General features: G+C 35.3%; 1 protein-coding gene across 2 annotated transcripts in view; it reads left to right on the forward strand.

Annotated features, from left to right (window-relative positions):
• Positions 1 to 13,240, forward strand: part of LOC145671150 (polyamine-transporting ATPase 13A3-like) — a 152,607-nt gene that overhangs the window by 123,698 nt on the left and 15,669 nt on the right. For both annotated transcript variants that reach the window (XM_081739974.1, XM_081739973.1), the window contains 3 exons: positions 5,055 to 5,285; positions 7,554 to 7,760; positions 9,160 to 9,383. In XM_081739974.1, coding sequence (XP_081596100.1) covers positions 5,055 to 5,285; positions 7,554 to 7,760; positions 9,160 to 9,383 — 662 coding nt within the window. The remainder of the gene's footprint in view (positions 1 to 5,054; positions 5,286 to 7,553; positions 7,761 to 9,159; positions 9,384 to 13,240) is intronic.

Genomic DNA, 13,240 nt, shown 5'->3' on the forward strand with positions numbered 1-13,240 from the left:
GGGACACGCGGAAATACGTAGGAACAAACCATGGTTCGACCAGGAATGCATAAAACTAGCAGAGAAGAGAAAACAAGCAAAATTACGCTGGCTACAAAATCCGAATGAAATAACTACACAAAATTTCGCAGATATCAGGTGGGAAACTTCCAAAACTTTTAGAACAAAGAAACGCGATTTTCTAAAAGCTAAAATTAAGGAACTTGAAGATAATAGCAAAAATAAAAACATCCGGGACATATATAAGGGAATTAACGAATTTAAGAAAGGCTATCAACCTCGTGCTTATATATTAAAGAAATCTGACGGTACAATTCTCACTGACACGGATAGCATCTTAAATAGATGGAAAGATTTCTTTGACGATTTGCTTAACACGCAACCAAAAACTAATGTGCGTGAAGGGAAAGAAATAAACACCGCAGAACCGTATATTCCAGAACCCAACCGAATAGAAGTAGAAACCACTATAAAGAAATTAAAGAAACACAAATCTCCGGGTGTAGATGAAATTCCGGCTGAGTTAATTTTAGCTGGAGGCGAAAAATTGTGGAACAAGATACACAAACTCATTCTCTTTATCTGGAACAAGGAAGAATTGCTACAAGAGTGGAAAGAATCAATCATTGTTCCAATTCACAAGAAAGGCGACAAAACTGACTGTAATAATTATCGAGGCATTTCTCTTCTGTCAACATCCTATAAAATCCTTTGAAATATTCTATTAGCAAGACTGACCCCATACGCAGATGAAATTATTGGATATTATCAGTGCGGATTTAGACGAAATCGATCAACTATCGACCAAATATTTACCATTCGCCAAATACTCGAAAAAAAAGTGGGAATACAATACCCCGGTACATCAACTATTTATTGATTTTAGAAAGGCGTACGACTCGGTTAGGAGAGAAACATTATACAACGTTCTTACAGAACTTGGAATACCGAGAAAGCTAATTAGATTAATTAAGATATGTTTAAATGAATCCCAAAGTAAAGTCCGGGTAGGAAAATTTTTGTCCATGAGCTTTTGCGTCGAAAATGGCCTGAAACAAGGAGATGCGTTGTCGCCATTATTATTTAACTTCGTTCTGGAATACGCTATATGGAAAATCAAAGATAGCAACCAGGGCCTACAATTGAACGGTATTCACCAGGTTATGGCATATGCTGATGATGTAAATTTAATAGGGGATGATAGGAGAACAATAGAAAGAAATGCAGATATCTTATTAAACGCTTGTAGGGACATGGGTTTAGAAGTAAATGCAGAGAAAACTAAATACATAAAGTGCGTCGGGACCGGAATACAGCAAATTATGGATGCGTTAAAATATTAAATAATACTTTTGATAAAGTGGATAGTTTCAAATATCTAGGATCAATATTAACAGAGGAAAATTATATTCAAGAAGAAATTAAATGTCGATTAAAAGCAGGGAATTCGTGTTACTATTCGGTTCAAAATCTCTTGTCGTCGCGAATTCTGTCGAGGAATTTGAAGCTTAAAATATACAAAACGATAATCATACCTGTTGTTTTGTATGGCTGCGAAACATGGTCACTTACTCTGAGGGAAGAACATGAACTGAAAGTATTTGAGAACAAGATCCTGAGACGAATATTCGGACCCAAGAGGAATGGGAATGGGGAATGGCGGAAACTTCATAACGAGGAACTACATAATTTATATGGTTTACCCAACATTGTTAGGATCGTCAAGTCTAGGAGGCTTAGGTGGGCAGGTCATGTAGCTAGAATGGAAGAAAGTAGAAACGCTTTCTAAATCTTGACTGGAAGACCAATCGGAAAACGACCATTAGGAAAACCTAGGCGCAGATGGGAGGACAATATTAAGATGGATCTGGCAGAGATTGGAATACAAAGTAGAAACTGGATGCAGTTAGCTAAGGATAGAAGTCAGTGGAGAGCTTTTGGGAACGCGGCATTGAACCTCCGGGTTCCATAGGCCATAGAGTTAGTTTAGTTAGTTAGCTATACTAATAAAACGTGAAGTCAATCAAGAATAAATATGTGTGTGTGTGTATGTCGACTATGAACGAGCACTATACTCATGTGTGTGATAAGTTAAAAAAGTTGAAGTAAATCTTCCCTTCGCTAGCAAAACGCTAAACTTCTAAAGAAAACGGCATTTCTTTCTTTACAACTGCAAAATTTAAAATGTACTCTGTGATTTTTGTGCTTTGTTGTGGCTGGACTCTAAAAAGTTAATTACTCGGCTTAAGTAATGTCCCAATTTCTCTACCTATGTGAAAATGAAGGATTTGACAAGTCCCACTGAAGATCAAAAGTAACTTAATCCAATATCGATTATCTGTGCGTGATGCAGATAAGATTTCTAGGCTTTCGAGGCTAGTGTAAGAACACTAGGATGTTCTTAACACTTTTCCTTTAAGTCATTTTGTTTCCTTTGTAATCGTCATGGATATTCCACATGAAGAAAGGTTTACAGAGCTCCGCGTAAACAGGTGACTTGTATGTACCGCTAGGGAAAAGATGTAGGGTTTATTTTTAAAAATATCTATGTATCGTTATAAGTAAAGAATGATCTTATATATACAGTATTTAATTTGTTAAACATAGCAACTGTCACAGCCTGTCACGGTGTATAGTGGCTGTGATTGCAGCAAAAGAAGGCTTCACACTGCACTGATTTAATAAGGTTAAATTTAGCAAGGCAAGCTGTTGTACAGATCTGAAATTATCATTTTTATGTAGTAATATAGAGAATCATATTATAAGGTCTACCGGAAAGTTCTATCTGTTTTGCAGCTCCTATGAATTCGAGGTTATTTTTCAGCTTGACAATTATTTTATTGTTTCACATAATTTTCCTGCCGTTCACAATCTTTTCCCATCTGGATTGCAGTGTTCCAATCCCTCTTCTCTAGAGTGTCGCATCTTATAGAACCTATTGCCTAAAAACTGTCACAGCAGTTTTCATCATCTGCCCCTCCTTCCCTGCTTCCTTCATTTAAGAAATGTTGATGATTCAGAAAAAGGTGGTGGTCTGTGGGAGAAATATCAGGTGAACGTAACTTAAAATTTCCCGTCCAAATTCCGTTATTTTCTTCTGGATTGTTAAAGAAATATGAGGTTTTGCATTATTATGCGATAGAATGACACCCTTCCTGTTCTACAGTTGTCCATTTGTCTTTAATTTTTGCATTGAAGGCTTGAAACTGAGAGCAGTACTAGTCAGAATTAATTATCTCGTTTGGTTTTAGTAGCTTGTAGAGAATTGGTTCTCTCACATCCACCATATTGGCAGCAATTTCTTTTTTCGAGTTAAATCTTGTTTTGAAGTAGAGGGTACGGCTCATGCTGGTTGACAGTAAGTTCTTTTGCTAACCAGGGGCCGCGGTGGCTCAGTGGTAAAGCGTTCACCTCTGGTGCTTGGGGTCCCGGGTTCAAACCCTGCTCCCGCCAAGTGAACTTTGTGGTGGACAAACACCGTGTGCGTGGGTTTTCTCGGGGTTCTCCCGTTTCCTCCCACTTTCTTCATTCCACCATTTCATTCATCTCTCATCATCACCGTCTCCTTTAGCCTAACCAGCATAACCGTTGGACGTAAAACTCAAAAATTTCATTTCATTTCATTTCTTTTGCTAACCAAATTCTCATAGGTGGTCCATTTTTCATCATCAGTTACTAGACGGTCTAGAAATGGTTCATTTCTGTTGATTCTCCTCAGACAGTTCATGTGGAACCCATTCGGAGTACCTTTTCACTAATCCGAATTGCCTGATATGGTCAGAAAGTGATTGTTGACCAACACCAAGCTTCTATGCAATTTCTGATGTAGTGAGAAATGCATCTCAACATCAACAGTTACGAAAGGATGTCCACAGTGTTGTTCATCTTTAAGCATTAGATGTACGGTCAGATGCTGATCCCACCTCAAACATAACAGATTTAGTGGCATTCGTTGTATTGTCCCCGTGCTGGAACTCATACAGCATACGGTTACACAAATATATTATCTACAGACGCTTTCTGCGGCCACAGATCCCGTAAGAAATGTAGAAAAAATCCATTACTATTTTTAAAATCATTCAGTGTTCATACAATAAAAATACACGACATATGATATTAATGCAGAAATTATTCATATGGAAGGGAGTAGAATTTAATGTTGCAAAAACACACAGAACTTTTCGATATACCTTATATGTGGAATATCGTAGGAATGGACGTGTCTTGGCAGTGTTGTACTATATTAGTAAGGACCTTACGTAATTGTAAGGTAGTAATTTATTGTAATTTTACGGTAGATTTGTATGTCGCCATTTGTACAATTATGAAACAAAAATAAACTGCAGTTTGTTTTGAAAGCTCTTTACTCTTCTTTACATGTGTAGGATTGAAATACTAAGTGCCTATTGATTCCTCGTGCAGTCCTCTGTTTCTACAATGATGAGCGCTCTAGTAGTAAGCCATAATAAAAATGTCACCTGAAAAGACGTTATCAGACATTTTAAATACAAATTAAAAATTAAAACGTGCTTGTTTCTATGTATACAGATCGTTCGTTCTGTGGATTGTTCGTTTTGTATTTTGTTCGTGTGTTTCCGTTTTTATTCCTGTTTTTCCTAAGTAAACAATTATTAAAAGATCATTTTCGATGGAGTCATGTAGAATTATAATCTGTGAAAATATGTATTAAAATTTTGACAGAACAACTAAAACAAGCTATACCAAGAGCAGTGCTGCAGCAAGTAAAAACGAAATTACGTTGTTTTAACATCTTAATTAAATGACAATGAGGTTTTTGAAACAAAGATGGAAGAAATATTCGTAGATAAAATCATCTGGTTAAAATATTGAACAAAAAAGATTTAAAAAAAAATAGTTAAAAGTAAGGACACCAATTGAATATGGACGTGAAAGATTGCGTGAAATGGTAAGGAATGAAAAGGTGCATACCATCTCTAATTTTTTTCTGGAAAATTTGATATATAATCATCTTCACTTCAGTACTTGATTGCCTGTTCAAATTAAAAATTTTAATGTGTTTGATTTATTTGCAGGCACAAATTGCAGTTATGGTAGATGACTCACAATCAAATTTCCATTTCGCTGTAGATGGAAAATCATGGAGTGTCATACGGCATCATTTTCCCCGCCTAATTCCACATATAGTGACAAAGGGAACCGTCTTTGCTCGTATGGGTCCCGATCAAAAAACTCAGTTAGTTGATTCCTTACAAAACTTAGATTATATTGTTGGAATGTGTGGAGACGGTGCAAATGATTGTGGTGTAAGTATAAAATTTTAAGTTAATTTGTCTCAAAATTTATTTCTTTTTAGCGAAAATTTGAAAAGTAAAATTTATTTCTTCATTCAGTTCTTATACCAGATTTATTGCGAAATAAACATACTGAACAAAAATTATGAAATGTAAACATTTTTATTAAACATGTAATTATGAAATCAGCTGCCTTAAATATAGCTTGATTTATTAATTTTATTGTATTTATTTATTATGTTATGGATTTTGAAAATGGCTCACATTAGCTTTTTCTTGTTCAGTAAATGACATACTTAAATTTGCATTTATTGTGAAAATTTTTGTATTTTGTGTGTACGAGTAAGAAAAATTGAATTAATTTTGTTTAAATAAGTTGCCATTTAAAATCGTGTCATATTCATCAGAGATGATATCAGATTGCCTTTAGATACTATTTTCACGAAATCTCTTCAACCCACCATCAGTATTTCAAGAAGAAATCTCAGAAAGAAATCTATCTCAGTGTATCACATGTTGAAGACGTTAAGAATCATATGCATGAACTTAAAAAGTCACGGCAATTCCGCAGACGAACAAAGCAGAATTCATGTTTACTGTGACTTTGTAGTAATCTTTAAGTGAATAGAAATTTGTGCTATCCAAAGTGAGACACATACAGATGTTGTTTCTTATCTATAGTGACAATATTTACAAATGATAGTAGCTTCACCTAGCGCGAAATGAATGACATCACCGGTTTGTAGATATATTGAACCTTAGTTTATCTGTGACAGGTCTGGTAAAAATTAGTTGATTTTTTAGTTTAGCGTCCCTTTTAGGCTATATGAAGGTAAACATTTGTGTTAACAGATGCCTCTGAAGATCAACATCTAATGGAAAGGTTACATAACGGCGCTTTCCGATTCCAAATACTGTTATTGTGCCATAATCGAGATATACAGGGAACGTGAATTCACTATGTCGAAGAAGAGCATAGTACGTATGTTAAAAGGAATAGGAAATGCGACGAGTGGAACTGTTCCTATATGGGAAATAACAAGACAATCCTCGTCCTGCTACGAGCCGTAAATCAGCTACACTCCGAAAAATGCAGACTCTTGTCACAGGTAAGAACGCGAGTACACAAAGAGGTATTACAACATCCTGCAAGGCAATACTAAAATTCTTCGAGAGCTGTGGTTGAAGAAACTTCGAAAAACACATGTGCAGAAACTAGGGTTAATGCACATTGCAGAATATTGCATTAATTTCAACGACTCTACGAGCACTATTTATCGGGTGACAGGTGGAAACACTGGATGAGGCATATGTGTACCTCAAAAAAATAATTGGAGTAGGCCACGTGTAGTTTTCCAGAGAGAACATAGTGTTCAGGACTTCCGAAGATGGTACAGTCGATGTAGGGAAAGTTGTGGCAAGTAGTTTATGACCGTTACTAGTTTCTGTCACAATGGGATTAAAACATACACCTTTGCCGCTAAAAATGCCACGGACAATTCCAACTATTGCCGAACTAATGTCATAACACCAATTTATTATCATGTCATCTGTTGTGTATATGGGAGGGACAGATCGCGTAAGACAAGACAATCAGCCTTACTTTTCGTTCGATGGTTCTCTTCCTTCAACAAATTACTGCAAAGAAAAGAAAAGAAAAAACTTTTTCTTTTTCTTTTCTTTTCTTTCTTTTTGAAGAAACTAGTATCCATGCCATTCCTTTCACCCATATTCCAATAAAATCTCTGGATAACTCAGCAATGCACTTGCTTCTTCGGTGTTCCTAAACAATCCTTGATACAGCGGGGATCCCGCACATTCACGGCCTGTGGGAATTCTGTGAAGAGGATTGGTTTCAATTGAACATATCTGTTGTGTCTGGAAATACAGCCCAGAATGCAGGGTCACCAAATAGAGCATTATTAGTGGTGATGACATGGAATTTCGTAAGGTAGATATATCTCAAAATGATCATTATAGATAAGAAACAACCTTTGCATGTATCGTATTACAGAAGTTCAATTATACTGTATAATTATGTTTACTTTAAACTTCGTAGTATCTTAAAGCGAATAAATGTTCTTGTTTCGAAACTAAGATATTCGTATTTCGAAGACAATTAACTACATAGTTTCTGTTTATATATTTGCCTTTGTTTATGTGATAAGAAGACATCTAATTTTAAAATACATAACTATTTTTAATCAAACCCATGTTATGCAGAATATTTCACTTATTTACAATACATTAGATAAGCATATTCAATGATTATTATTTCAGGCACTGAAAGCAGCTCATATTGGTATATCTCTTTCCGAAACGGAAGCTTCCGTTGCTGCACCTTTCACTTCGAAAATCCCTAACATTACTTGTGTTCCAAGTGTTATTCAGGAAGGACGTTGTTCCCTTGTTACAAGTTTTGGAGTATTTAAGTACATGGCTTTGTACAGTATTGTACAGTTTGTGACTGTTCTTATACTTTACACAGTAAGTATTATTTAAATTGTAAGTACCGTGTGAAATATATAAAATTTTTAACGTCGAATATCTGTACCCTATAGGCTGACAAAGACGGTGAAGGATACATATGAATATTGAAATAGTTAATAGAATAAGAAAGTGATGGTACTGTGAAAAAACCAATACAGCGATGCCGGTTCATCACCACGACCTAAAGTCAAACTTGCACTATGGTAGCATAAAGTAACTACAACGCTTTATATTTGATATCTGAACTTAAAATATCTAACATCCTATATGATTATACTAAGTAATAAGATAATCCTATTCTCGTTATTGACATTCTACATGTATTTAGTTACTTGAAACACAAACCAGAAGCTACTTAAAATTATATTTACGAGATAAATTTGAGTACTTCGTTTGTAGTAACTAACGTACTAGCCACATGCCACCAAACTAACAAGTTCCCTGGCCAGCCAGAATCCTTTGTGAGCTGTATCACAATATAGCTGAAGGTGTACTATTGTATTTTGTTATTTATTTTATTTTTATCAAAAAGCATGAGTGTATTATAGTTTTATAAACTCATAATAAACTAAATGGATAACACCAATTTTCAAGCGGTAACAACCCTTCCAGCATCTACATCGCAAAGAACAAAATATCAAAATGCGCTTGCTGTATGCTGCTGCAACAGTAAATGTTCATTCTTTCAACGATTTTTTCTTTGCTTTTAAGGCAGTTAGAATCTTATCAAGCGTGAGACATTAAATATTGTATCCAATTTTTGTGCTGTATCCAACATGATTTCCAAAACGAAGTTTGGCACGTTATAAAATTTTATGCATCATCGCATTTTAAGCTGTTAGTTGTTCAGATTTTTACTGTTTTCACTACTAACAATATGCCTAATGATTTTTAATGTTATAAGTAGAGCGTTCACCTCTGGTGCATGGGGTCCCGGGTTTCAAACCCTGCTCCCGCCAAATGAACTTTGTAGTGGACAAACGCCGTGTGCGTGGGTTTTCTCGGAGTTCTCCCGTTTCCTCCCACTTTCTTCATTCCACCATTTCATTCATTCCTCATCATCACCGTCTCCTTTAGCTTAATCGGCATAACCGTGGGACGTAAAACTCAAAAATTCCATTCTATTCCATTTTATGATTTTTAATATTATAAGAAAATATTAATGCAGCAGTTGTTTTATAGGCGTTACAGCCAGTAAACATGATAAAAAATATTTTCATTGTAAAAACACATTCTGATAAATCATGTCTAATTTCGACAACAAGCATCTTCAATATTTTCTTTTAATGCATTTCATCTTTTGCGTTTGTTACCATGAAAGCTAGGTATATATTTAAAATATTATTTAATCGTTAAAATACCCATTTAGAAAATACGACACTTCTTTATTTTCCAGCGACAAACGAATCTGGGTAACATGCAGTTCCTGTACATTGATCTCGTAATCACTACAAGTTTAGCCGTAGTCATGGGAAGAACTGAAGCATCAGAAAAACTTGTGCCAAAACGTCCGGTGGGAAGCCTTGTTTCTCCCGTTGTTGTTGTGCCAATCCTCTTGCAGATAATTATCACGGCAGCTATTCAGCTTGCTGCTTTTTACTTCCTTACAATGCAATCGTGGTGAGTATTCGTAGTTTATTATTATTATTATATCTTTGTTGTTACTGATTGAATTTTATCATGAATCGTGAATTAGTATCATAGGTTGTTTGATTGTCTGTTATTGTGGTTGCTGGTTGTTCATTTTTCCAATCTCATCTACTTCCTAATGTGTTTGGCGCATTGTGTTGACGAAATCCAAATTCCTCATTGTACGCGTGAACTACTACCAGCACTACTACTTTCTATTTTAGACAATTATAATATATGCGAAAATGTATAAGAAAAATATTGTATTCGAATTTACCATTATTATGCAATTGTTTTATATGAAACGGTGTTTTTGACGACGAACTGTGCAGTGTTTAGGTAGGAATATGACGTCACATGAAAAGTGAAAAACAGTCAGCTTGCGTTATACGAGAATGTATTTGCACTTTATTTATTTATTTATTTATTTATTTATTTATTTATTTATTTATTTATTTATTTATTTATTTGTTTTGTTTTTGTTTGTTTGTTTGGTTGGTTGGTTGGTTTTGTCATTACTCTTAAACGACTATTGACGTTCTACTTGCAATACTAATTATCTCGCAAAAAGTGAACGCTGATATACTTAAGGTGGATCACCACCCAGAAGTCAATACATATTTTAGCTCATTCACTTAATTACTGCACAATGAAACGTTACACATTATAAATATTGTACTGTAATATAGAGTTATGTTTCAGCTATAACACAAGATACTGATTCATTTGGTTGAGACTTCTGATATCGAAAAATATAACAAATAAAAGAAAATATTTGATTAGTTTTACAATGAGCACACAAGATGGCATTCACTGTTAGATCTTACTAGAAGTGCTCGGTTTTATGAAATGTTTATTTATGTGTGTAAAGTATTTTAGAGTAACGATCTTATTACAAAATAGATATATTGTTTGACCGTTTTCCATATTATGTTTCACATTTTATTTAAATATTAATTTACGTTAAAGGAAATAGATTTTGATAAGAAACTTGCGTAGAACGCCATAATGAGTTGTTGCCAAATTTGAACGTTTACTGTGGTAGTCATAATAAGAAAATTCCTGGATTTTAGCGTTGCAGTTTGAGAAGCGGAACTTAGCTGTGAACTGCGGGAAAGATCGAAAACTAATTTCTCCAGTAATTATCGAAACAGAATTCCATCATTACTTCCTTTATTATCTGGCGTCAGTAACACTCAACACTATCTGGCAACGCTGCACTATTCAAGCAGCGTTTAGCATAGTGATCAACCTTAATTAAAATACGTAATTATCATCATCGTAGGTATTCCGCCATTATTGGCAAGTCACTTGCTGCAACTTAGGAGCTTTCTTGCTCCACAGTCTTCAGCTAACCTCTTCACGTATGATTTTTCTGTTTTGATATCGTCCATCAATTGTAGCGTCCTTCATCCCTCCTCCTCTTTCCTGCCACCATACCCTCTAGCACGTCCCTCATGATATAGTTCGTTCTTAGCCAATGTCCCAACCATTTCTCTTCCTCTTCTCAATAATATTTAAAATTGTTCTTTCCTCCCCCACCATTTCTAACACCCATTCATTTGTTCTTCGCTCGACCCAGCCAATGTTTTTTTTTCATTCTTCTTCACACCCACATTTCAAAAGCTTCCAACAGTTTCTATCATTTTTGAGTAAGGATCATGTGTTTACTCCATACAGTGCATGAAGCATTTTATGAGTCTTTTTCTCAACTTTATTCAGTGTTCCACAAAAGAGACTTGTCTTGTTCCATAAAATAGACTTGTCTTCCTCCTACAGGCTTCTTTCGCCATTCCTATGCTTGCTTTCATTTCACGTTCGCACTTCATATCATCACTAATAATACTGCCCAGATATCGAAAACTAGTCACCTGTTCTATTTTCTCCCCTCCTACGTCTATATTTGACACCGACCGCTTCGTTCCAGTCAGTATTTATTTTGTCTTTCTAACATTTACTTTATCCCATATTCTTCATAGCCCTTCCTCAAGTTTTCTGACATCTTATTGATTTTTCTATTCAGATTCCGCAACAAGCGCCATATCATCCTGCAAACCGTATATATACCTAATCATTCTACCTCCTACTGAAATGCCATCATCATTATATTCTTTTTCACTGTCTCTTCTAAATAGATATTAAATAATGTTAGCAATAGACAGCATCACTGTCGAACTCTCCTTCCAGTTACACACTCCTCTGTCATTTTCTCCCCTGTTCTAACACTTACTTGTTGGTTCATATATAAGTTTCTTATGAGTCTTCGATCTTTCCATTCTAACTCAACCTTCTTTCGAACTCCCAACAACAATTACCAATCCACGTGATCAAAAGCCTTTTCTAGATCAATAAATATCATATACCTCTTTCCTTTTCTCTATAAACCTTTTACTGATCACCCTTAATAATGCAGTTGCATCTCTTGTGCCCTTACCTCTGCTGAACCCGAACTGTTCGTCGTCAACTTCATTTGTTCTTCCATACGACATTTTGTTCAGTATTCGAAGCAAGAGTTTTACTGCATGCGATATAATAGTTCTAGAATTCTTACATCTTTCTGGATTCGATTTCTTAGCCGTCGGTACCATGGTCATCTTCAGGAAGTCTTTTAGGCACTTTCCTGTTTCATATATTTCACTGCAGAGTCGGAACAGTTCTTTCTTGCCCTAGTCTTCCATGTTCTTAATAAATTCGATTGGTACATTATCTATCCCAGTTGCCTTTCCATTCCTAATTTCGGACATAGCTTTTTCAAACTCATCCCGAAGAATACTAAACCCTTTATTATCTCACGTACTTCGTTTTCTGCTTTAACATCTAGGCCACAAGATCTATCCCTGCTCTCATATAAGTCCTCAACATATTCTTTTCATCTTCCTAAGACTTCACTTCTTTAGCAGACTATCTTCCCATTCTTATTTTCTATTGTCATCGTAATACCCCCCTCGTTTCCTCCGAAGTTCCATAGATTCCACTTCCCTGTACATTTCCTCATATTTCGCAACTCTTTCTAATTCTTCTGTGTCCTCTCATTTTCTTTTGTAAAACTCTTCCTTTGCTCTCTCTGTTAGTAACTCTTTGTTTAACTTTCTGTACATCTTTTTGCCCTCTTCTGTATTAACATGTTTCCACGTTTTTTCCCCCTCATTTTCTGCAACATCTGTTTTGTAACCTATGGTTTCTTAACCGTTTTGTGTTCGCGGCAACCTACTACTTCTTCTGCAGTTTGCTTCATGTAAATTTTAATACAATCCCACCGTCTAATATCTACACGTACCCTTTCCTCGTTTTCCAACTTTTCAGAATACAATAACATATCGCCTACTCTTCTGCCTACATTTTTCAGTTGAATATCCACTTCTGCTAGCACAAGGTATGATCAGAGAAAAGATCGGCCGCGGAAAGAGTCTTCGCGTTCTTCAAGATATTCTTATACCTGTCCTAAATCATAATCATAACACAGTATTTGTTCTTGCGAGTCATTTTAACACATACATGGAACATTTAACAGATGATGGAAGTTATATGTTCCTCCATTTATCATATAAAGGATGATGAAAGTTGTTAAAGAACTGTTTGTATTTTTAGCCTCTTAGAATGCAACTTCCGTGAAAATTGAATTATTTTTCTATGTCTTCATGAGTGCCACTTTCAGATACTTCACACTACACTACTGTCTGAGTACTGTCGGTTTATTCTTTTATTTGTCTATAGTAGAACTTACATTCGCTACAAGAATTCCCATTCGTCTGGCAGTGCTGACAGCACATGTATAGTCAAATCATTAGTAGACTGATATGCTAAAATTTCATTATCATGTTGCTGATGATATCACGGTAAAGTAAAAT

The sequence above is a fragment of the Thermobia domestica genome, chromosome 15 (genome assembly GCF_964235325.1).
Source record: "Thermobia domestica chromosome 15, izTheDome1.hap1.1, whole genome shotgun sequence".
Lineage (NCBI taxonomy): Eukaryota > Metazoa > Arthropoda > Insecta > Zygentoma > Lepismatidae > Thermobia > Thermobia domestica.